The sequence below is a fragment of the Lepisosteus oculatus genome, chromosome 21 (assembly GCF_040954835.1).
Source record: "Lepisosteus oculatus isolate fLepOcu1 chromosome 21, fLepOcu1.hap2, whole genome shotgun sequence".
In the NCBI taxonomy this organism is placed as follows: domain Eukaryota; kingdom Metazoa; phylum Chordata; class Actinopteri; order Semionotiformes; family Lepisosteidae; genus Lepisosteus; species Lepisosteus oculatus.
The window spans coordinates 4,293,344-4,319,217 of NC_090716.1; the positions used below are offsets into that span (position 1 = coordinate 4,293,344).

General features: G+C 42.0%; 1 protein-coding gene across 7 annotated transcripts; it reads right to left on the minus strand.

The window, feature by feature from the left end:
• Positions 1–3,812: 3,812 nt before the first annotated feature.
• Positions 3,813–25,835, minus strand: prdm11 (PR domain containing 11). Of its 7 annotated transcripts, none has more exons than XM_069181832.1 (8): positions 23,517–23,592; positions 20,997–21,116; positions 20,092–20,195; positions 19,136–19,398; positions 18,888–18,955; positions 17,745–17,932; positions 12,082–12,711; positions 3,813–10,188 (listed from the first exon to the last, which is right to left on the minus strand). In XM_069181832.1, exons 1-8 carry the CDS (start codon positions 23,534–23,536, stop codon positions 8,027–8,029), a joined length of 3,555 nt encoding a protein of 1,184 aa, XP_069037933.1. In that variant the 5' UTR covers positions 23,537–23,592; the 3' UTR covers positions 3,813–8,026. The 7 variants fall into 7 exon arrangements, with proteins under 7 accessions (XP_069037933.1, XP_015194157.2, XP_015194155.2 ...); XM_015338671.2 differs by lacking the exon at positions 23,517–23,592 and adding an exon at positions 22,538–22,627 and having other exon boundaries at positions 20,092–20,198; XM_015338669.2 differs by lacking the exon at positions 23,517–23,592 and adding an exon at positions 25,747–25,835 and having other exon boundaries at positions 3,814–10,188; positions 20,092–20,198.
• Between the last annotated feature and the right edge of the window lie 39 nt (positions 25,836–25,874).

Consider the following 25,874-nt stretch of genomic DNA (forward strand, 5'->3'; position numbering starts at 1 on the left):
ATCCCTATAAACTACAAAAACAGACAGACGATGATTCCTTTTCATTTTACCTCCAGACTTGATTGAACCAACACAGATATTAAGAATGTATAATGAAAAATACCTTATATAACATAACAAAATCTCAGTAGTCTGCCAAAAGCAGTAACATCCTACAAGGATAAAAAAATATATATTTTCACCATTCCCTGGTAGCAACACCCACATGGGATTGGAAAACAGAAATATTAAGTGAAGATAGTGATACGGTCTAATTATATTTTACTGAATATTTTCTAAGAAATATTCCTATATATGACATGTTGCAGAAGTGCTTTTACAATAAAGAACCGTCATAAAGAACTACAGTGTATCTAGAGTGTTACAGTGCAGAGATTTTATTCCATATTCAACGAGAGCTATGGTCTTGATCACTGTTCTACATCCCAGCCCTGTCCTGGAGTTTCCATGCTAGTCAGTTCACTCTATTAGTGAAGTGATTAATAATAGGTGGGAGGTCACTGCCATGTTTACTACTAGTGGTCAAAAAACAGTTTAAGCAGAGAGCAGTGGGCATGGCGTCCGACTGTGAACCCCTATATTATAACACAACAGATGGTGATTTGAGAAAGCACGTTGTACATTCAGTAAGGCCTTTAAAATGGAATTCCTGTCATGGTGTTTCACAGCTCAAAGGGTGCGAATTGCTTTAATGACAACCTTAGAAAATGTCACTAGAGTCATAAAGGAAATCAGACAGGAGTGCAATATAGGATGTGAAGGCTGTTCTCAATTACATTAGCTTCATTCTTTTTTTGTCAATGTAGAGGCTTAGCACATCTTCTGGCCAAAATAAAAAGGAACTGTCACTTGCTGTTTCAATCTGTTATCAGGCACAGAGGCTTTATCAGGACATACAGTGCAAAAACAGTATGGAAATCAATCGTCTCATTAAAAAAACAAAAGCCCTCAACAGCTGACTGTCTGAACCACAAACAGCAAAAACCTCTAGCTTTCCAAGCAGTGTTATTACCTCGTAGTCTGAGCTAACGGGATCTCAGAAGCTGTACTAAAGTTGCACCTGATCAGTCCTGGAATCGGGGACCTCTATGGAAAACCTGGAAGCGTCTATAAATACAGGACCAGTAGGTGGGTTGTGCCTCCCTGGGCCAGAATTCCCAAATCAAAGTCCCAGTATTCCAGGTCTACGTTGTAGGAAGTGTCTTCTTTTAGAAGAGATGTTATCCCAAGGTCTTGACAAGTAGGTCTAAAAAGATCCCAGGGACTGTTTATGAGAGTAGGGGTAGAGATGACTCCCTGGTTGGTGTCCCAACTTCATTCATCTTGGGGGTTGCATAATCTGCCCTGCACAAAGTTACCCCTTTAATTCCAAGTTGAACTGATTCTCCCTGTCTCTGTGTCAGCTGTGGCGCAGTGTGGCTGGTGTCAGTCAGGAGGGGGACCCGAAATTCAAGGACAGTTGAAGTGGGTCCCCTCCTGCATATAAAGTGCTTTGAAATCCTTTGGGACAAAAGATGCAATATGAATCCAAGCAATAATTTTCTTTTCCCTGGAGCTAAAAGCCAATCCATTCTCCCAAAACTAACCCAGAACAAGAGAGTGGATGAAAGCAAAAGAATTAAGTAATCCATGCTGAAATATAGTAGATTTTCAACAGACAAGTGACAAATTATAGTTAAAGATTCCATGGTCAATAAAGAAAAGAACCCCATATTCTCAATAAGAATTATGCTCTGAATTGAGACCATGATTAAACAAGCTGGACAAAAAAAAACAAAGAGCTCTGATCAAAATTCAAAGCTTGGAAAATTCCTGGCTGGATTCAAATCTTCACTTATTTTCTTGGGCCTATACTCATGTCCTGCAGTAATGAAACATTTTCTGTTCATTAATGGCACAGGTCAAGAAACCTGCACGTGCACATGGGGGAAACTGAGCATTGCCGAGCATTAGCCATCAGACAGAGGCCTGTTCTGACTTTTGCAGAGCAGCAGTAAGCAGTCGTGCAGAGTCCTTTCAACATCATGGGTAAGCTCATGAAATCCCTTGTGCACTATGTGCCCTTTATTACTGGAGCAAAGTTGATTATGAACACTGGCTTCTAAATCACAAGGTGGCTGCACAATGAGAACATTGAGCTTTGGCTTAATGAAAATCAGCCTGCTTCTGATGCCATGATACAGAACAGCTCATCTGTCATGCTGCTTGCCTTGGACTCCAGAGGTGGCCTCTATTACAGAAGATCCTTCAAGTCCCTAATTTATTTAAGTGATGAAAGTTTATGTTCGGCAGCACAGTCATGTGGAGTTTGAAGCTGTTGCCTCACAAAGCTCTAATAATAATAATACTTCCTTACACGGATAGAGCCCTTTTCTGGACTGGTATCGGGGATCCCCTCCACCAGCACCAGTGTAGCCCCCACTTGAATGATGCAATGGCCAATACTAGCAGTAAGGGGGAGAGCAGAGTGATGAAGCAAGTTCAGAGATGGGGATTATTAGGAGGCCATGACTCTATTAGGAGGCCAGGGGGAAATTTGGCCAGGACACCAGGGTAACACCCCTACTCTTTTGGAAAAAAAGCCCTGGGATTTTTAATGACCACAGAGAGTCAGGACTTCGGTTTGACAGTATATTGTCCCCATCACTATACTGGGGCATTAAGGCCCACGCAGGGTGAGTGCCCCCTACTGGTCCCCCTAACACCGCGGAGAGTTCAAAACCTGCCAGAGGAAAGAAAACATGCCACTCAGGAATTCTTGGTTTCAGTTAGATTTTGAGCGCATCCTCAGGGATTTTCAGTTCTCATCTCCAGCTACTGTATTATTTTACGTCTGTTCTGTCACTTTCACCCTTTCTTCTCCCTCGCCGTTTCCAGGCTGTGAACTACAACACCAAAACACACTAAAACAAAAAGACTCGAGCTGTTGTGTGGGCCTGCTCAGGATCTCACCAAAACGTGGGGCCAAATTTCTTCTACTTCACATGTATCTTTGTGAAGGATGTTTGTAGTTCTAAGCTCTTCCGAAAGTGGCTAAACTAAATCACGAGTCGTCTGCCCTTGTGCCGGGGAAAAAGGTCTTTTTAGGCAGCATGAGCTTGGATGTGCAAGACTCACCTGCCTATCCTATGACAACCTCACTTTCAACACCAAGAATGGTGCTTCGCTTTTTTTCTCCGTCACTTCTTCCCAGTGTGTGTCTTTTTTTAAGGTCAGCACCGCGCTCACTCTCTCCATCTCCGTTACCACGGAGACAGGTGGCCTGATTCCAAATTCCACAACACTCTCCTGATGACAACAAGCAAGATATCGGTTTCTATTTTTTAAGGAAACATCTCCAATTGTATTAAAATACAACTGCTATTTTGTATTTCACAGAAAATCGGTGTGTTTGAAAAGCTGGGGTACAAAGGTCATTATAAAAAAGCGATGTATTGCACCGTTTAATTTATGATATTGCCCCTCAGCGAAGGTTTATTATTTTGGATGTCAAAATCATTTTCATTCATACTGTAACTGTGAGTGCTTTCATTTCTAAAACAGAAGCCTTCAGCTACGAAATCTGCACATACAGCTCCATGAAACCATGCAGGTCAGGGTCGAAAATGATTTCCTCCTACAAATGGAAAAGCAAAAGAATGAAGAAGAAAAAAACATGCAAAAATGTTTAGGATGGTGGATTCTTTTTTTAAACAAGTGCTATGAAAGAAAATCAAAAACTGTTTTCCACATGAACTAATACAGCATATGGAAAAAGAGTCAGAAGCAACAACATTGCAATACAAAATTTATCAATTTTTATTACACAATCATTGATGTAACAAGTATAATATAACAATGTAAATTTGAGTGGGTTGATATTTTATATATAATTATATATTTCTATATATAGTTTTGTATATCTCCAGTGTTAAATGCTCATATATTTTTATAGCTTTCACACAGGTATAATTAAGTATAGCACACAAATCCACAAACATGTTTATGGGTGGTTTTACAAACACAAGTTGTCTTTTCACTGTTGATACACTTATGACAAATAATATAGTTCTATAAATGGAAATGTCAATCATTCACACAAATCAGTCCAAAGAAAATTGCAAAGAGATTTTTTTTTTTAGCGAGCTTAAGATAGTATGCTTTCTCACCCCTAAAAAATGAATTACTTTCATTTGCCATAATATTTATTATTACTTTCAGGCATTTAGCAATAATCCTAAATTTGGATCTAGCATTTTGGTGCAATAAGAAAAACTTAAAACAGGAATTATTCTTAAAAAGAAAAAAAAGATTAGGGGATTTTTTAAGGTGTTTTAAAAGAAGAACTAAAGACCCTTTCTGTTGAGCTCTTTTCCAGCTCATGGCTGGGGAAAGTTTTTCTTTGCAGTATTCATGAGCAGATGTGATGTAACATACATACTTCCATACATACTATACAGCAATTGTAAGTGTGTAGGAAATTTCTCCTACTTCTACTGCAGCTATAAAAATGTTTAACTTTAACAATAAGAATGAATATGAAATTATTCTCCCATACAGGTACAACACCAAAGGATGCCTATAGATATCAGATCATCACTAAACATGAATAAGCATGACTGCTACTGTAGTGTTGCTGTGTAGCTAGCAATGCAACTGTGAAATAACTGGGGAGACAGAGGCATTCACAAAACAATTAGTCATAAAATTTTACAGCCGGCTCATTAACCCCAATCAGACACAGCAAAACATTCTTTCTAAGAAGTAGCAAATGCTAATATGGCTGTCTGATTCCACCAAAATGTGTTTCTTAGTAAACCATTTAAAAAAAGGTGGAAATGTAAGACAAGTTTAAAATGGCGATACAGCCAATTGTATCTAAAATGAGCTTATTTATTCCTAAAATATACCTCATTGTGAGATAACAGAGTCCACCTAGCACTTCGAAAGCATACCCATTTTTAAAATCTTTGCATCAGCTCCCATCTCCTTTCTCTCTGTGCTGGAATTTAGCTAAAACAGGGCTCTGAATGACTAAATAGATAATTAACACAATCGGAAGGACAATCAAGCTGTTGGGACACATTAAAGAACTGAAACGGAGTAAAATGGAAGAGATTCAAGCTGAGTGGCTCCATTTCAGCAGATGTTAAGAGAAATATATACTCGAAATGTTTTTTTTTTACTGTTGTTTTTGCTAATAGTCCAAGATACAGGTGTTTGGGAATTTGGAGTTCCTTTTAAAGGTGCTTTTCACTACAGTGAAATAATAGGATGATTTTGTTTTAACCAAATTCAAGGCAGTGGCTGGATATAAAACAGCCCAATTCACAAAATCTGGAGCTAAAGGAGATGAATAAACTTGAGTTCAGCTTCCAAAATGAAAAAAACAAAAATTAAAAAGATGTCAACCTGGAACAGGTATGCTTTTGAATGGGAACTAGGCTACGCTTCTACGTATAGCTTTATTTATTGGTTACAAATAATGGCTTCACACATAACAATCCTTCCCAGTTTTCCACAATTCCAATATCAATTCATCCCAAGGCTGAAATACTCATCAATCTTAAAAACAGTTATTATAATCTTCAAAGGCAATTTAGCAAAACAAAGAAAACAAATCATGTCACTGTGTATATATATAAATATTTCAACTTGTATATACTTTTATATCTACAGATATTTAGTTTGAACAGAAACAGTCATGCAGAGTCTCGGGAGCAGTCACATTTCATTCATTTGTTCATATCACTCTCCATTCTTGTCAGGCCTCTGCTGCCTGTAGAAGTACTGCATTGTTAAATCTAAGTGCTTGTAGGCTTGCGATAACTGTTTTCTTATCCAGTTACCTCATAAAGTGATTACAGATTACAAAAATAGCAATTAAAAAAACACAAATTATCCCCCCTCACAATTAACCCACTTGACACAGTCTGATCGATTTCCCATAACTTTGAAAAACAGGATTTGGCAAGCGCGTTTTGAACCACTGGCCACCCAAAAGCACTCTGGTCATTTGTTTAATGTCTGTGACCACGGAGACCACGAGACACTTTGGAAAAGTGGAAAATAAAAATAAAAAGAACAGACCGAATAAAACGATGTATGTGCGTGTGAGGCGGGGGGGGGTGGGGGAGACAGAAATCATTGTACAATTTTAAAGCTCTAAATCAACATTTAAATAATTGTCACTTTATCCTAGGATTTTCCACAAGATCTCCAAGATCAAGTCAGATTGCTTATTATTTGCTACTGTTTAGGTGTTTCACTGTTTTTCAAGACAGCACAATCACTGTGCCTGTCCACTGTATTATAGTATGACACACTGACACCTGCTGAAAATGTCCATTAGTGCACTATTACTCCAGCAGGGAGAAACAGTAAGGTTGATGTTGGTGAAAATAGACGTTTCCATTTGCAGACTAAAAGAAGTGTGATCACACTTAGCTTATCTAATATGATTTCAACGATTTAAGGTAATAGGTGCACAAGATTGCACAAGAAATAAAACTGTGTTAAGTATATGCGTGTACATATTTTGTGTTAGCAGCATGTACACTGCCAGCTGATTGCATTAATAAGGCATACACTTTTTAAGCATAAGTGCGAGTATTCATATTAATAAATGCCAGGTTCAACAATGTAAAACCCCCTTTTATATACATACAACAGACGTCTGTAATTTTTGGAACAAAGAAAAAGCTTTTTACCAAAGATTTGTAATTATTACCCCACAACGTGCTAAGAACCTTTTATGTACAGCGTTGTACATAAAAAAGGAAATTAAACGTATTAATTCTTTAGTCAGTGGCAACACCTGCAAACAAAGAAATGACAAACTGGTTTTGTGTCCCCTTTCTCTCCACGTCTATATGGCTTTAAAAATAAAATACCAATGAAACGAAAAACTAATCATTCAGACTTCAGGGACCCCTTCCTTATTCAGTTTCTCTAGACAACTGTCACAGAGAACAAACATAACTTCAACTGTCCTGTTTTTTAAAAGCCACTCCCAGAGTTTTAAAGAAACTGATTTCAAAGCAGTCTGAACTTTGTTTTCCTCGTCACCTGCACGCCACAAGAAGTCAAAAGAATATCAAAAGCCCTCTGGGCTGCAGTCAGTTTACATTTCATCCCACAGATTGCTGAAGTGTCTTTAAAGAATGAAATGGAAGTTGTCCCTGAATATTTTAAGGTGGAAAACTGAACATGTTTTCAGTTTACACATAAAAAATGCATCTTCTGTTCAGGTTAGCCAGTTTTGGTCTCACTTACAGTAAGTCCAGAAGGTTTCCTTCTCTAATCACTAACTGTCAAGCTTGATTATTTCTGTGTAAACGGATTTCCAAGACTTTAGGAAACAGTTTCACTCGTTGAACTTCGCAAATGCCTTATTAAACATTATCCCAATCTGAGCAGACTGAAGTTATATTTTAATCACTGCACCTACACTATAAGACGGCAAACCTCACGCTTTCTTGAGGCAGAAGCTGTTTTTTAATTATTAAAAAGTGCAGCCAGTACTTTCCTGTGATCAGCAGCTAGAATTTAAGTGGAACATTACCATGGGAGTCATAATCGGCTTCAACTAATGAGAGCCAGAGGCGATCCTACCATATAGGATGATATAGAGGAAACATTGCGTAACTCGTGTTACTCTTCCATCTTAGGAAACGGATAATCTTATAAAATATCCCAGTGAAAATGTGCTCTGGATATGTTTCTGTTAACCCCTACAAAAGACATAAAAATACAAAAAAACTATTTTAAGGATACATACAATTTGGTATGTGGCTCTATTGAAGGTAGAATGAATTGGCTTTGTATACCATCTGCAATATAGACTTAATATACTTAAATTCAGCATAATAACCAAGCTAATATACGTTACTCCCCATGTATCATACACACCTGTGCAGTCCATATTAGCAGCAGTGCTACTGTCAATTGGTTTCATTATCGCGTGATATCTTGATTAGTCCATCAGCAAAGTTTCTTTTTTTTGATGGCTTTTCGAAGTTGATCGGTCCCAGCGGGAGCCTGAACGTCAAACATCAGGATAAAACTCGGTGCTCGAGTCCAGGCCATGCAGGACTGACTTCTGCTCTGCCGCCGACATCCTGCTCAACACCTCTGCCGACAGAGAGTAACTGTTCCCCGACTTTTCCTCGAACCAGCTGTCCAATGGCCGCTTGCCGTCAAAGCTCGCTATAGGCGGCCCGTTCACCGCCAGCGTCAGCAGGTCGTTCACCTGATCCAGAGTGAGGCGGGACCGGTTGTTTTTCCGTATTTTCTGCAGGGCAATGCGGCCCTTGTCGCAGCAAGCCGTCGAGGATGGCAAAACCTTGAGAATCTGCACAATCCTATTTAGCAGGGGGAACTTCTGCTTGTACTTACATATATGGCTGATCACCTCCTTGAATCCGTTCATGCTGTAGTAATCGGATTTGAGATCCCTCCACTCCACTATCAAGCTTCCTCGGACATCAGCTCCTTCCCGGGAGACCTCCCTTGCTATGGACGGAATGGCCTCCAAATGGCCAAAGATGAGCAGAATTTCCTCCTCTCCGTAGGTCAGGAGATCGTCGGTGCTCCTCGGCCATGTGGTGAGGTCAAGAACTTGGCAAGCCTTGACGATCGGCCGGCTTCTGCAATCGAACCGTTGAGCCAGGATCACCTGGGTCTTCTGGCAGATCTTTTCCCTGATGGACTGAAACTTGGATTCGGCAACCCTCAGGTTCTTCAGATCCACACCATTAAAGCTTTCCCTGAAGCTCTCCTCGAATTCCTGCAAATATTCCCCTGGGGAATCAGTCAGCCTCCCGATCTCCTGCACTGCCTCTTCAATCTTGGCATCCACTTGAGATACCAACAGGTAATCCCCTTGGAAGACGAAAGCCAAACGGGAGAGAACTGCGATGATGTCTAACAGAAAGTAGATGAGCTTCACGGACTGGTAGTCCATGAGGAACTGCAGCAAAGCCAGGGCAATGGCTGCAGCATCTGCTCTCTGGGTCTGGCTGCTGATCTCCTTGAGATGGGCCACAACCTCCAGGTAATCCTTTATCAAAGCATTTAAGACATTTGGCTCCCCAATGATCCACCGGACAGCTCTGATATCCCCAAGGAACTCCGTTTCCTCGGAGAGCGTGGGCGCAGTCGCCCTCAGCTCAGCCATCATTCGAGGGGAATAGCGGTAAAAGCTGAGCAGTTGCTTTAAATTATTCTCCAGGTCCTCCAAGCAAGAGAGCTCCTTCCCGCTGATGGCATCCAGGACTTCCAGGTGGGGTCGGTGGATCATGACCGGAAGGCAAAGCACCCAAGGAAGAGTCTTCCTCACCGTGATGTAGAGGTTGGACCTCAAACCTGAGGAGATATTGGATCCATCGATGCCCAAGCCCACAATCAGCACATCTTGCAGTCTCATCCCCAAGACAGCAAAGGCTCTGTCAATAGCTTGGAGGTACCCGTCAGTGGTGGCGCAGCTCAGTTCCTGCAGGGACAGGAATTCTGTCGCGGGGGGGCCGTCGCTGGTGGTAAACTGCACGTAGACGGCCACCGTGTCGGCCAGCAGGTCATCGTTCTGGCCGTCCATGATGACGCTGAGGAATGGGGACTGCCGGATCCTCTCGATGAGGTCCTCCTTCAGAGCCCGCGCGATGTGGTGGATGAGAATCTGGCAGTCGCCCTCGTTCATGTACTGGTCGACCACTTTCAGCTCGCACTTCTTCAGGAGCTCCGCCAGGGGCCTGAAGTCCGAAAACGGCCTCCCTTCCAGAGCCAGGTGGTAGGCGGCGTTGAAGAGCAGGGTCATGTTCCTGCACATCTCCTCCGTCTTCTCCGGGTGCATCCTCAGCTTGTAGAGCTGCAGGCACTTCTTGTGCAGGTTGCTCTGGCTGTGCAGCTTGATGGTGTGGATCTTGAACTGCTTGGACCCGATGATGAAAGCGGAGGTCCTGGAGGACTGGACAGTGTACTGGCGGCACACGTGGCACCACATCTCGTTCAGGGTTGGGGAGTAACGCAGGAACCAGAACTTCTTCAGCCACTCCTGCTTGAAACGTCGGATCCTGCGACCGGGGCCACTGGACAGCTTAGAGGACTCATCGGTGGTCACCATGAGATCGGTGGCGATGGATTCATCCGCCGAGTCCACATCCGGGTCGTCGTCATCCATGACGATGGGAATGGGAGTCATCGCTTCTGAGGCTGCAGAGGGGGTGGAGGGGTGGAAGGTGGGGGAACAAAAATGAGAACAATATCAGTTTTGCTCTCAAAAGGTGCTTTATTTTTCCCCCTTCATTAAACTGCAGCAATATGAACGACCATCATCTATCTGTGGTGCCTTGCAGCTCAAGCAATGCAACTATAACACGTTAAAAAAACAATCGAGGAATCACCTCTGCATAATTGACTGGAAAGGTCAACACGAGACTCTTGACAACAAAAAGCTGAAAAGAAAGAGCTATTAAAGCTAACTAATGAAAAAGCACTACTTAGGCTAGTTCACTTTTAATGGAGAACAGGTAGGCACAGAGGGAGTTGGGGGTCTGGAAGAAGCTATGTGGCCATGTTGTTGAATCAGATAACCTGGCTTTCTTCAAAAAAAGGCGGAATAAGATCCTCATGTCAATGAGCTACTAGTTACCAAACAGGTGACACCTTAGAACCTTAAAATGCTGGTTTGGAATCTTTCTTGTGCTCTATTTGTATACGGGTGTGGCACAATACACCTTTATAAAACACTTACCTTTTAATGTCAACTGTTTTACTCAACCAGGTGAAACGGTTTTGGGCAGTGTGAGGATCTGCACAATTTTAACGCAAGAGCTATTTACTTATGAGCTACCCCTTTCCCTACAGAAAATGGTTTTTAAACATCTTGAAAATGTCTTGAATCACTTTTATTTAGTGGAAAAAGGAAAGAAGCATCTTCAGTGATTTCTCAACACACTCATTACTCATTGCATTCATAAAAACATAAAACTGTAAAAACAATTACAAGACAAGAAGGCATAACGCACATTGTTAAGTGCTGCTAGTTTTAATGGGTAAAGAAAACAATTTTGTTAAGAGCACAAATGTGTTGAATACTTATTTTAGGTTTAACCCTAAGATTGAAAAGCCGGGGTTTTATAATGGTAATTTATGTGCAACAGAAATATTAATGTTAAAAATGAGAAAGACTCATAATGTGTAATAATATGGGACACAAATGAAACAAAATTCTTAAGATGTCATCAAATACAGTGTAATACATTGCTTTATGTACCACTTCCTATCATCTTATTTATCACTAAGAATGCATAAATACCTCAGCAACAAGAAGATTATTATTTATACAAGAAGAAGAAATTACAACTTTTGAGTTTGTACAATGTTTTAATACGACAATATTGAGGGCATTTTATTTAAATATAAAATAGCAACACCAATATCAGGATACAAAAATGTTACAATTGAATAATTCATTTCACAACCTTAACCAAAGGCAACCTGAAATGTACATTTTGCATTTGTTCATCAACTAATTAAATAATAAAAAACAGCACATCACCGACACTCATGCTAGACTTAGAGCCAAATCACGCTGAATGTCAAGAACAGGAAGAATGAAAGAAATGCCACAAGTTCAGTTATGAAACAGAAATATGACATCCACCTCACTGAAAGCTAAAGCCATATCAAATTGTGCCTTTTTATGGCAAAACATAAGCTTCTAAAGGCCAGTGACCTGTCAATGTGACACAACTACCGCAGGGACAATGATGGCTTTGTTTTCCCCTTCGAAACGAAAGGATACGAAAGGAAACCCAGAGGCCTGCACAGAGTCCACAAGAAGTGTGCAAAAAAAAGAGGAAGAATTCCCATTTAATCCCTATCGCGTGAGGAATTGGGAGGTCGAAGCACAACAGAAACCCAAGCTGAGGATGGGCATAGCCTGTAATGACATGAGACCAATATGCAGCATTCCCAGCCACCAGGTCAAGAGATCTACTGCTGGGGCCTGAGAATGAAGATGCCTAAACTCCTCAGCTAGACGCCTCGGGCTCGGGACCCACCAGGAAAGCTCTCCATGTGCTTTCCCGACCGTGAACGTACCTTGTAGCTCTTCAAGCTGAGACAGTTCGGGCAGCGATGGCTGACAGGGAGGTTCGGGTGGCTGCCCGGACCTCAGCCTGTCCAGCTCGGCCTCGAGCTCCCTGATCTTCCTCCTGAGCTTCACGCAGTTGGGGCAAAAAGAAGTCGAGGGGCTCACGTTGGGCGGCCCGTCGGCCGCCGCACGGGGGCTGCCGTCCGCGTCCTCCACCTTCACGCGGCCCGCGTCCGCCTCCGCTTCGTTTTCGGCCTGTCGGCAGCCTCCCGCCCGGTCCGGCGATCTGCTTTCCGTCTTCAGCCTGGCGAGGCCCAGGTAAGAGCATCCCGCCGCCGGCGCCGCCTTGGGCCGCTCGTGGAGCTCTCCGCCACGGCTCCCCCTCGTCTTCCGCAGAGGGAAAGTGCTGTTCGCGGGCAGGGGGGTCCCCGCGCGCTTGGACTCCTCCAGAGACGCCTCCAGGACGTCCTTGAAGATGAGGTCGATTTTCTTCTTCTTGGCGGGGTGCTGGCCGTCTCCATCCTCGGCCCCCCGTTTCCCGAGGGACCGCCCCCCGCGGAGGGCCGACCTCAGAACCGACCCCTTCGCGTCTTCCAGATTTCCCGACGGCTCGTCCGGTTTCTCGGCCGTCGGCCTCCCTGCACAACGGAAAAGCACAGAGACTCAATCACGGCCCCCTGGCGCGAAAGGGGTACCGTTAAAAAAGCACGACTGATACCGCGGCAGGTTAAAAACACAGCGAAATCAGAAAGGGGGGGTGGAAAAGAGATCATAAGGAATCGCAAAGCAAGCTGTGGCAACATTCTCCAATTCTGTCAAACGCCTTTCCAAACAAAACTGAATGCAAGTTGTTCACAAACACTTAAATTGACAACTTGGTGGAAGGCAGTCCAAACAAACAGGCTGGCAGAAGAAAGGCATTGATGCTGCACTACATTTTGTTTTTTTAGAATTTTACAGTCTTTCAATTTTATTTTTGAGGGGGGAGGGGGGAATCTTTTTTTTTCCCCCCAACTAATCTTTTGATCCACATTAGTTAAGAACACCACCATCCGACAATATTATAAACCCGGTGAAATTCATACGCTTTGGTTTAAATTGGTGTGAAAACTATTTCAGAAATGTTGAAAAGGCAAAACAAATACCAGTCATCCTAAACAACTGCAGTTATATTTAAACAATGCAGTGTTTTATGACAGCTGAAAAATGTTTTTTTGTCTTTCGAAAATTAAGACAATGCATCTTATTTTACCCATTTTTCCAACAAATATTTCCAAATTAAAGATGTACAATGAACATATAGAAATATCAATGTATTTGATTAATTATTAAGTAATCTTAATACTAAACACAGTGATTCCTAAATAAATGGCTACAAGAAGTGCATATAGTTTAAAAAGCTGGAAATCAGGAAACCTACTTTACTTACCTGAAGGGCCAAATGAAGAGCAGAAAACAAGATCTTAATATTGCCATCAAGTCTGTCTTCTTGTGCTGTTTTGGATGAAGTTTACTTTTGATTTTTTTTCAGCTGTCACTAATAAGCAGCACTGAAAAGTATATACATCCTCAGCTTCAAATAGTACAACAAGCATGGCTCACATTTAATGATTGCTTCTATTCTAAACATCGTTCTTCTCCTATGAGGACTGGAAAAAGAGTCCTTCTCTAACACATTTCTCTCCAGGTGTTTCCCGGCACAAAAACCGATAATTCACCCAGAAGATTGCAAATAAAATTAACGTCAATTAACTCGCAACCCCGTGCGCTTGAGTCACTTTAAATAAGCAAAGATTTGCGTTTTTCTCTCAGGTTCATGCTGCCCACAGAGAGCCACCCCATCCGATTAAAGTAATTCCCCTGGGCTCTCATTCGAAAGAAATTCATTTGAAAAAACCAAGAACGCCTGCCGCCACCTCACAACATGTCTTGTTGTCCATTACATGCTGGAGATTGAAACTCTTAAAGGAGGATAAACACACCAGCTCTTCCTAAAAATATTAAAGGTGCCACAGGGTGTGACCTTGGAACCTTCAGCACAGAGTCAATCAATCTAACTATACAGTCATTCAGAAAAAATGCTCTGTGATGCATTGGGGGTAATCAGGAACAGCAGGAATGTTTTCCCTTTGAATTTCACAGGTGCACATGTATGCATCTGGAAATCTCTCCAGAGCAAAGAAAACAGTAATGCATTTAAGGATTCTGATGAGTAAGTGAAGACTTCTAATATTATATTGATAGTGACATGATTAAAGGTCTTGTATGCAATGTTTCTTTTACATTCTTCGGGAATTCTTAGCCCTTCTCTTCCCTGTCATTTACCCACTCTGTTACTGCTGTGTGATCTTAAAAGAAAGAGAGCTTATCAGTACCACCTACAGGACCAGACTCCACATAAATCACGAGCTACAGCAGGAGCTGGTAACCGTCCTAATCAGGAATGGTAAATACCGCTTGTTTTATGTGCCATGTCCGTTTCTGTTCATGTATTTATTTTACGGCTAGGTAAATTAGCTCTTTTTGTGTTGAAGAGAAGCTTTCTTATTATCGCGGTCTAGCACAAGAGCATAAGCGTACTTTTTTTCTAACATTCAGAGCACCAATACCTGTGAGGCAAGCAAAAAAAAAAGAGGCTTTTGCAAACACCAGAGGTCGACACACAGAATTACTGGGAAGAGAGCAATAATGAAGTGTCGTGCCAGGAGGAAGTGGGTGAATTTCCATGCTGGCACTCACTTTCCACCTTCACAGAAGCAAAACGCAACGTTTACCTCGGTCACGTGTAATAAGGAAGACGCAGCACATACCGGTTTTTGTTTTTTTATTTGTAACTGACACCACGACATAACGGAAAAGTCATTCACAGTGGCTTCCTTTCAATCCACTTTGGCCTCGAATAAACATGTCAGGGTTTCCGTGGCAACCATGGTCACCAGAGTTTCAATTGCTCACTGGAGCCCGGTATGCTGGACACCAGTGACGGGCTGCTTGTAGTTCGGACCGCACATTTTATAATCTACCCTGTCCGTGTCGAGCATTAACAACAGAGCCGAACATCACAGCATTTCAAAAGCAGCACAGTTCTTCTGTCCTGAGCACACTTCTGTCCTGTGCCACAGTTGTTTTTTTCCCCCAAATCTAGACTTCAATCATCTTCAGTCAAAGTGCAGCTGGAATCCACTTTCCTGTGTATCTTCTATGTGTTTTTTCCTTCTTCTCAGTCCACATACGTCTATAAAAAAAAGTAAGAAGGATGGATACATAGTCTTCTCCCAAAAAGAAACAGACAACCACCTTGTTCTGATGTATTAAAACATATCAAGCAAAAACGCTCAAATCCATGCACAAAGTTAAACTTTCTTGGCAAGTACCTTATCTAATCTTCTCTGTATGGAGTTTTAAATGAGCCAGAATTCTTCCCTTTACTGCTCTGACAGATGTGGTGTTATTAAATAAAATTAAAAGGCAAATCTTGCTTGTGTTCAATCTCCGATTGAGCAAATTTAGCCTAGATAATAAATCTCAATGGACCAAGTTCTGGGGGAGCAGGTTAAATCTGTTCTATGCTAACCTACAATGTAACAGTGACAAATGCAGGTATATGATGATTAATGATTACTGAGCTATTTGTCCCTGAGCTCCTCAACTGTACAAATGTTTCACCTTTAAGGCACAAAACACTGCCATTACCCTTCCTCAATTTTTGGAAAAGTCAGGACCAACATCAATTACTGACATTTTAGCAGAGTTCTTAATTTGGCAAAAGCTCACAGAGGTCTATTTGAAAAAACACTAAAAGCACTGGCTGTTTGACATGAGAAAAAATGATAAGAGATGAATTGTTAAATCATTTAAGAGGTTAAAATACATGGTGTCTTACCTGGAAGATTTAGACAGGCGGGACCAGCACAACTTTTCTTTTTTTGAACCCACACTGGGCTGGGTGTGGGCCACATCACTTCCTGAAGATGGTTTCACAGGCGATGAGAAACCACTCCAAGAAAAAAAACAAATTTTTGCACTGAAGAGCACAATTTTTGTGTGCGTGTCTGTGTGGGAGATGCAAACATTCCACATTGCTCTAATGTTGTGTAGGATGCTTCAAGGACTAATGCATTTTTTACTGCTTTGTGATCTGTTAAAAAGCCTACAGGAAACGATCAAGGATCAAGAGAAATCGTAGGTCGAGCTATGGTTCCTGTCTTGTTGCTCTGGTTCATTAGCAACTTCCCTTAAGATTAAGAGCTATTTATCAACACTTTGCTCAACCTAATTGTGAGCTATTTTCAGACTGGGGAGACACTTAGCTACAACATGGGAGGGAGCCAGAGACTGTTCTGGCACTAAAGCAAAAGAAAACAACACCATGCTTTTAACGACTCCTCCTCACACCAGCATGAAAGAGCCAGCACTTTTCCACCAGTAGCGTCCCTCACCGCACAGGTATTTACACACCCTCAGGAAGTCTGAACAGGAGAGGAGATAATGCCGAAGAGTCAACAGCGACGGACCACACTCCGCAGGCAGACCAACCCATCAGCCGCAGAAAGAACCCCTCGTTTCTCCTCGCTCCTGACACCACAGCAGTCCTTTCCGTTCCGAGCGGCACGAAGGCTCTGTCTGCCACCACACCCTGCCGTTTGCTGGGACTCCCTGCGGAGTGACCAGCGCTGCCCATGGCTGTTAATCACTGCCAGCCCTGAGCGAAAACACCAGGAGGGGACTTCACAAGCTTGACACACTACTTACAGGTGAAAGAACGGTATCAAGGAGAGTGAAATCCGTGTAATTAAGCCGTATACTTAAAAAAAACAATGGAAGTAATTAATTTTATATGCTGTAATGACATTGAGAACAATTGTGTTCATTTGAGCTTATTTGCCACACATTATTTGATATCAATCAGTGTTTTCCTGTCCTACACCAATGGAACTCTAATAATAAACAGTGGAGAGCATGATACCCTGCGATTCAAATTTCCACATTGAAAGATTCCTTCCCTGACAGCAGGTCCCCGATTTAAAATGACGATTCAAAATACCGACGGCAAAACTGAAATGAAAACTAGGGGAAGTCATCCGGGGAAATTTCCACATTTCATCTGTGACATAATTAAATTCTTAACCAAAAATAGAACAGCAACATGTGGACGAACGTACATTTCACTGGCAACGTTTGCTTACTTTTTAAATAAGGCAGTATTTCCACTTTGAGTTTGTACTGAAGAGGATTCCAGGGAAATGTTTGCTTCTGCCTGAAGTCAACAGTGTTTCTCTCAGAGGAAAAGCGTCTGTGCCAAAGTCACCGCAATAGAAGACTCGCAGTCTGGAGCAGCGCATTACTCGGGACACTGCCCCCAGCTGGAGTGCCTCAGGGCGCCTCCAAACACGTTTCACTGCAGGACGGACACTAGAGGGCTTGAGGCACTGCAACCAAGAGTTTATCCAGCCAAGTTTTTTTTTCTTCTTGTTGACACAGAAAGGGTTACATTGACAGCACGCCCAGATTCACGCTCCCTTTCCCACAAGAGAGCGTTTAACCTTCCCACTGCACCGAGGTGGAAACAAGCGCATTTCCAGAGCAGAAACGAACTAGAGAAATTGAAAACAAACCAAGCTGGACTTCTGTGGGAAGTCACCAGCAGGGAGGGGAAACTCCAAATGCTCACCTCCCACCAGGTTGCGGTCGATGCTCTCCTGGGAAATGCTGTGCAGCCTCCTCATGTACTCGGCACTGTACCATACGCGCAGCCTCTCGCCCGCCGTGATGTCCCGGCAGGCGCGGAAGTAGATCTCCTCGCCGTGCTGGAAGGCCATCAGGTTCTGTTCGTTCTCCTCCCGAGAGATCATCACGTACCTGAGGCCAACAGCACGGGAACACGAGACTCAGAGACGAACGCACTGCGTCCTTTCACTTTTAACACTGCGCAGCCTCCCAGAATGCTGCAAAAACCGTCGCAGAGAAATCATAGGATACTGATGAGAATGAGTATATTCGATGAGGGGATATTCGTTAAAATGCATATCCCCAAATTCCTGCTGGTGAGCCCATCAGAGGAGAGCACATTAACTTCTGTTGGCGTGCAAAAGCATCATATATCAGAATGCAAGTTTTTGTGCATCACAGCAGAACTGAACTTATTGGGTACTGTCTGTGTATGTTCTTCAGCTCTTCAATAAGCGGTTCTTGACTTCCTAAGATCCTCTTCTTCTGCTCATTATCTACTCATCATTTCTAATTAAATACCAGTTCATGAACTACCCTCACAACGAGCTTTCAATCATTAATGGTATGTAAAAATAGCCACCAACTTTAAAGACATTTCAATTGGAAAGTACAGAAAATATGAGTAAATATTCATTAAATGTATACTGCACATACTGTACACTTCCAGTAGGAGTGAATTATTCTGTGCTCTGTCTTTCTCTGTAAAGAAGTAGGATATAATTTGAAAGAACTGTGATGCGCACCTAAGAAATTTGATATTTTTATTAAAAAAATGGACATGTTCCAACTTTGATGAATGCGAATAGGTCTGAGGATTCCTTTCCATTTTACATTCATGCTGTTTTCATTAATTGTTCATCGACTACATTAAGTTAACGTCACTGGTACAGTATCAGTTTACAAGTTCAGGAACCCTCCTTAAACCTTTGACACAGAACAGTGTTGGATGCGCTAACAAATAATGAGGTTGACTGCAACTATATTATTATTTTGAGACCTCTGTCAGTAGACCGTTATTCAATTAAGAAGCAGCACGTGTGGTATTCCAACACTGATCTCAAACAAAGAGGTGAAAGAAAAATACCTCATCCAGTTTGCTTTAGTTTCATCAGTGCCGTCAATTGACTTGTATCGGTTGTTTTTGTCAACAATCTGAAAAAGAAAATGAAGCCAAAAATCACCTTTATCTGAAGCAAAACAAAGTGCACACCTGATGCATCGAGGCATAATTGCAGCTCTCTGTCGACCTGGCAAGAGCGACTGTGCACACCTGACTAGAGCTCTTCGCAGAATGACTAACGGACATTTTTAAAAAATCCTGCTTTTATTTACCATCCAGGAGAAGAATCCAGACGACTTATCTTGCGCAACCACCTCTCCCTCATATGGGCCAAACAGCACGCCTTTCCTGAACACCTTGTCCACGCAGCACACATCTGTCTCGCCACCTGGCTCCTGAATCACCTCGATTCCTGGGGGGACCGTCAGGCTTGCACGGCGGGGCACCCCCACAGCTATAGGCGTGTCCGGCAGAAACACGGGAGGGCCGTGTGCCGGGCATTCCTCCACAAAATACTCCTTACACTCTTCACAGACTGCAGGAGAACAAGCACAAAACACGCACGCCCTTACAGTTCGAACTTCAAACACGACACAAGCGGCAATGCAGTCAAAATAAGAACATTATTTAGGGGAACTGCAACGCTATTTTTATACGTTGGGGTAAGAAAGAATTCACATTGAGGAGTGCATTTCAAACCACAATAAAAGCACAATGCGTACCTTGTAAAATCTCAATTTACACCACAAAATAGATTATATTTCCAGTTTTGCGAATCACCATGTTCTGCGATTCAGAATGAGGCAACAACATTTTCGGTAAAGTGAAGCGGTCCTACTACACTGTAAACAACCAGACTTGTGAATACATCTTTTTTAATCCAATAGAAATAGTGCTCTCGACTTCGAGACGGTTTTGCCGACAAATACGCATCGCGTCGCAATTCTCCTGTGGAGAGACCAGGAGTTTGCAACAACACGGCGACTTACAGTACTTTCACCAAGTTCACGATCTTGTGCTTCTTTCGAAATCTGTACAATTTTCCTATACCGTCAACGTATGTATTTTGTTACCAAGATTTAATAACCGGACTGAGAAATGTGGACTGCGGCTCCCCTTTAATATAACCAAAAACATGATTAAAAGGAAGTAAAACTGGTAAAATGGCATCTGGGGAACCGGAGAAGGGGAAACAGCCGAAGCTCCTCGGAGAAGACTGAACACTTACACCAGAAGTCCACTTGTGGGTAGCCTGCAGCCACGCAGTGCTCGTGCTTCACCTTCAGCTTCTTCTTGGGTTCATCGCTCAGGTGGTGTTCCTCCTCTTTGATTCTGCTGGAATCAGACAGGAGAGGGTTAAGAGTAAAACTGTTTTATGCCTGCAGCTGGCGACGGTATTATCAGGGTATTGTGAAAGAAGCAGATGGACAGCAGGACACAACACCCACCTATGAGTACCACACACCCCACACTTTTTAAACATTACAAACTCCATCCATCTTCCAAGTGCTTTATCCAATACAAGGCCACAGGAGAGCCAGAGCCTAACCCGGCAAGCAAGAGACACAAGGCAGGATACATCCTGGATGGGACGCCAGTCCATAGCAGGACACGCACTGACACAAATACACACACATACCAGGGCCAAATTTCCCAGAAACCACCTAACCGACCAGTAAGTTTATGGAGTGTGGCAGGAAACAAGAGCACCTGGAGAAAACACACAGGAACACAGGGGGGACATGCAAACTCCACACGGAAAACACCCCAGGTCCAGAATTAAACTCAGAGCTCTGCTAACTACTGCATCACTGTGCTGCCCAATAATACAAACTCAAGATTAGAAAATAGAAAAAAAACGATGTAAAAAAAAGGCAGAAATTGGAGAAAGCACTACATTTGACAGGTGGAACTTTTGACACAAAGGGTCGTAGGAGCATGGAACTAGCTATCCAAGTCATGTTGTTGAAGCTGGTACTTTTTTTCGAGAAACAGCTGGATGAGATCCGCAGATCACTTAGCTACTAACGACCAATCGAGTTAGAAAGGCTGTATGGTTGCATCTTGTTAATACCAGCTTCTATGTTCTTATGACAGTGCCCCTGTCCCCCGTCCCCCCCCCAGAGAGACTACCTCTTGCTGCAGTTGGGCTCCTCGTCAGAAGACTCTTTTTTGGAGGTGCTGGATTCGGCCATTGCTGGGGGCCTGAGGCTGGGTGACCTGCAATTCCCAGTGAAGCCTCTCACGCCAGCGCTGCAGGAAGGCAAGGGCAGGGAAAAGGGGCTGGTGAGAGCCAAGGCGCTGCTCGGGAAAATGCAATCGGATCTTCGAGACACAATGAAGCACAGCAGTACCACCAGAACAAAAATAACCATTCATTACGTCTATTAGGTGACTCGATGGAAAAATATCAAAAGTGTCAAAGGAGAAGGTTGAAATGATTACAAGCTTTGGAAATACGTGTCCCTATTTCTGAGATAAAGTCCTCGGCTACTCTGTTGCATTTTCAGCGCTGATTGTGTATTTGGATTTAAATGCAGCTACATACAAAGTCTGGAGTGCTTGTACTTGATATTTGCTGATGCCAAACCGCAAAAATCTGCATTTTATGTTAACTGCATAGGGAAGCCTAGACCATATTCCAAACGCCTTGTACATAACCTTCCACAACCAATTTCCCATTCATACTCTTCTCATTTAAGTACAGTGGGAAATTCTGTATGTAAGCAATTGCCATCATACAATGGAGTGATCAAAACAAGTAACAGGCTGAATTGCGTAATACACATATTACATGAACAAGTGGGGAGCTGCGTCAGCATGTGCTGGCTGCTAAAGAACAAGTTAAAGTTAATTCCACACTGGAAAAGGCCCTACAGCCAAAATGTTGCATTCCTGTTTTGTTTTTCAGCGTGCAGTTAACTTTTCCTTGTCCGCATAACTATGCGTTTACTTCTTGTTGTATATACTTGTTAGTTCTCGTTAATTAGACTATATTATATATAATGGTACTGACATATTGTAACTATACCTGCCCTGGATTTAAGGTAAGGTTAATGGAACAAAAAGTAACAAGTACATTGCCACTTTGGGGAAAATGCATTTAATATGTAGATCTGCCCTTGAATTCTTAAATTCATAGTTTTCAACAACAAAGAGTCGTCTGCGTTGAGATTTAAGACTTTATTTACAGTTCAAATCGGAGTTCGGAAGGACACGTTCATTAAATCACCAGCAGTACAACAATGGACAAAAGAGCGTACAACACAAGAAGAGACGGCTTAATGGAGCACACATTTAACATCCCACGAGTCTTCGATTAAACACAAAAAACAGGAAATCTGAATAAACTGCGTAGGAAGAATCGCAACAATGGTTTTACTGGCACGTATTCCGAAAGCATCAACACTACGTTGAGACAACGGGCCATTTTAGTATTTTATATAGTAGGTAAACAAATTTTCCACGTCTTTGAAGCAGAAAAGCATTGCGAGTGAAAATTCGTAGGACTTGCAGAGTTTTATTTAAAGCAAAAATAATTCTCCCCTTAAAAATTCTTGTAACACACTGAGCTGCTGCTCTATTGTTCTTCCCATCATATGGAATGAATTATATGAAATGCACTAGTCTGGGGTCAAAAGCTGGTTTTTCACAGTCACGCTGGAATAACTCACCATAACGGTATGCATACTTTACTGCTGGACTTGGTTTCTGGGTTCTCATACAAGCGCCTGCCTGACACATCAGTGAAATTTTCACCAGCAGGAAAATGTCAATTAGTAAATAAGTTGTGATTTGAAATTTCCTGTATGTTCCTGTAAGGAGGACTCCATGGCTAGATATTTATCAGATCGCATTTCCGAGCTGTTCTTCGAGTTGATCTGCGTTAAAAGCAATGAAGTAGGTCCCAGCAATCTACGTATTAAACATTAGGCATGAGCAGTGCAGTGGGTGGTCTTTAAATGTAGTCATTTCAACACATCTTAAGAAAATGTACAATATTTTAACCAAAAACCCCAAAACATTTTACCGACAAACACATATTTTAGCTTTGACACACTTTAATATGAATGTTCCACATCGCAGAAAATGCAATAAAGCCGACGTGATAGCGAAGGACGAACAACGTAAAATAGGAGATAACCTTTTTATTTTAATACGGAAACTGCTTTTTTGGGGGGGTCACAAAACCTCGCGCAGTGACACCAAACCTAGAAGACGCCAACCCCCCCCCCCCAAAAAAAAAAACCACAACGTAACTCCGCCTTCCAGCAAAATCAAACTCCTACATGCAGCAAAAGCAAACTCGTGCATAAACTAAGAAAGCCCTGGCGTAGTAAGGAAGAAAGACATTGATTGCATGTGAAAAAGAAAAAAAAATGCTTCGCTTTCATGCTTTTTTTTGGGGGGGGGATACTGGCAACACGGGGACAGCGCTTCTACACACCTCCACCTTTCCAAACCACAGCTCGGAATCCGAACTCCGCCTGGCGACGTCACCGCCCCCCCGTGGCAAAATGTCTAGCGTGGCCACTCCGGCGCGCTGATTGGCTACGGGTGACGTCGCTCAAAAAAACAGGGCTACAGTGTAACAAAAAAAAACTGCAACAAAAACAGGAGAGATCTTGTCCCTTTAAATAAAACTCCACATACCTGCAAAGTTTGTGTGACATTATCGCAAAGACAAGCGCCCCTAAGAACCCACTGAACCTCTGTTGTTGAAGGTCTATTCACGGGCTGCTACACGTATCACCACCAGATATGTCCCCGATCCCAGTCTGCAGGCTGTTGGCAATTTGCCTAGCTCTTTCAGAAGCCATTTTCATTGGCCACATTGGCTACTAAAGACTGACTCACCTTCTACAGAATTCAAAACCTTTTTTCGGCTTTTGCGCTCTACTCTCAGGACCGTGAACTGGACAGTCCCTGCCGCGCAGAGCTCGCCTCGGATGACGCGCCGGCACAGTTGTGATTTAGTAGTCCCAGGCGAGGTAAAGTTTTTTTTTATATTCGAAATAATTTTCAGCGAGTCAGCTGCTGCTCTTAGCTTTGACCACCATCTTTTTATTACAGGAAATGACATGGAAAACGGAAGAAAGCAACTTGAGTCCAGAGAGGGACCCCCGAAATCGAAGACGAAGACAAAATTGTGCATATTTTGAAAAGTTTGGCTACAAAACAATTGCAGCTACCTGTGCTATGCACGCTTGTCGCCGATCTGCAACCCAGGAGTTAAGAGGAAGCACCTTATAAAATTTAGCCTCCTAGCTTGTAGCCACGGAGCAATCAGGAAAGATGTATATGGTTCATGAAGGCTTTTATTATCTTGAAGTTTATTCTTGGTTTTGAGTTAAAAGTTTTGGTGTAGGCACGTTGACTTGCAGTTCAATTATTGATTGCAGCTACGGTCCAATATGATGTATAATGTTTTGCCTCGCTCACGATTAAATGTAGTAATTGACTTATAATACTGGTCGTCATCTGCCCATAGTAATACAATCTTTGTGGTTATTTTTTATTATTCTGGTGAGTGTAAGATCCCTTAAAAAGTTATCTAAACTATTAAACGTTCATTTTAATTCCCAAATTACATGTGCTTAATTATCCTAAACCCACGTTCTTCTCCAAGTTCTTTAAAAATAAAATAATAAATCGTTATGCTTAGGTGTATTTGCCATAGTGTCATTATTTTTGTATTTAGTCTTATCAACTCACTTCTCACGATATGCGATTTTAAAATCAAGTTCTTTTACCGGACTCTTGACTCTTAAATGGAAGGACGTCTTAGTTACAGGAGTGTTCGTCTAAAGTTGTGCCTTTTAATATCTTGTATATTATCTATGTATAATGATTAGTCCACAGTTTTGTGTACTTGAAGTTCCAATTAAGAGGGATAACTTGAAAATGGTTAATTTGGGGGAAAAAATGAAATTTTTTAAAGGTATTTGGATTTTTCGAGTGCAGAATTGTACGTCTACAAATTAGAAGGATTTTCATCCGTTACGTAAAATTAAACGAACAAATTGTAATTCACAGTCACATGGGTGAACAAATGCTTTCGCAAAATCCTATAGACCATAATGCTATAAAACCAGTAGGAAAATACGATCTTTTCAATTTAATTAAATGCAGGACTTTCATCCAACAAGAAAATAGTAAAATTGTATAGTTCGTTCTTTGACCACATACAGTATGCTCGGTACATAGGCGATTATTTACAGACTGAATTGTAAATCAAGAACCTTACTCGTATATTCTATGAAAAAAAATCGCCGTGTTCTTCAATTGGGAAACAAATTAAGCTAGTGCTAGATATTGATAAATGTTTTCTACTCCAGCAGACTGAAATAATTAAACCCCGCTTTTATGGTGTCTCTTGCTCAGGAAAAGTATCAATTTTAAGCTTACGTTAAACCCTAGACTATTTTCTATTAAAGGCATATTATTATATGTAAATGTAAAACAATTATTTTAATTCTACGCCTTTGTAATTGTAAATTATTCATTAAAAAAATGTATGCTTGCCATAACGTTACAAACCGTATTTCTATGTAGTGGGTGTATCATGTTTCGTTTAATCACAAATGCTTCTTGAGATTTTATTCTTTATTACATGCTGTTCTCCTGGATTTTGTGGCAGACGTCGCAGGCAAAACATTCTTAAAAGACAGTGTTCGAAAAAACCTGGGAAGGAAAGGGTCCGCAGCTATTCGGGTCATGTTAGGAGTTTTTTTTTGCCATTTGCAGAATTTTACACGCGAGTGTCTGCGAAACGTCGTCCGAGGAGAAACTAAATGAATTCATTCGGTTCCCAGACATTTATGTTGTGCTCGATATTGTGCAATGTAGATTTATCGATAACAGTATGATGCGAGATAATTACCGTATTTCAAAATCGAGCCTTGAACCCACGTCTTTCGTCAGTAAACAAATTCACATTGACGTCTGGGAATGTGGAGGGAGAATGTTTCCACTCGGATGTTTGAGCTTGTGGCCACAGTTTCCGGGTGG

What these genes read in the sequence shown, in the direction of transcription:
- prdm11 (XM_015338666.2), bottom strand. Translation starts at nt 23,536, where the DNA reads ATGTCACACAAACTTTGCAG. An exon ending in GAGCCCAACTGCAGCAAGAG is followed by an intron (nt 20,199 to 20,996) that starts GTAGTCTCTCTG and finishes GTCTGATTCCAG; the next exon opens with CAGAATCAAAGAGGAGGAAC. An exon ending in CGACCGCAACCTGGTGGGAG is followed by an intron (nt 12,712 to 17,744) that starts GTGAGCATTTGG and finishes TCCGTTGTGCAG; the next exon opens with GGAGGCCGACGGCCGAGAAA.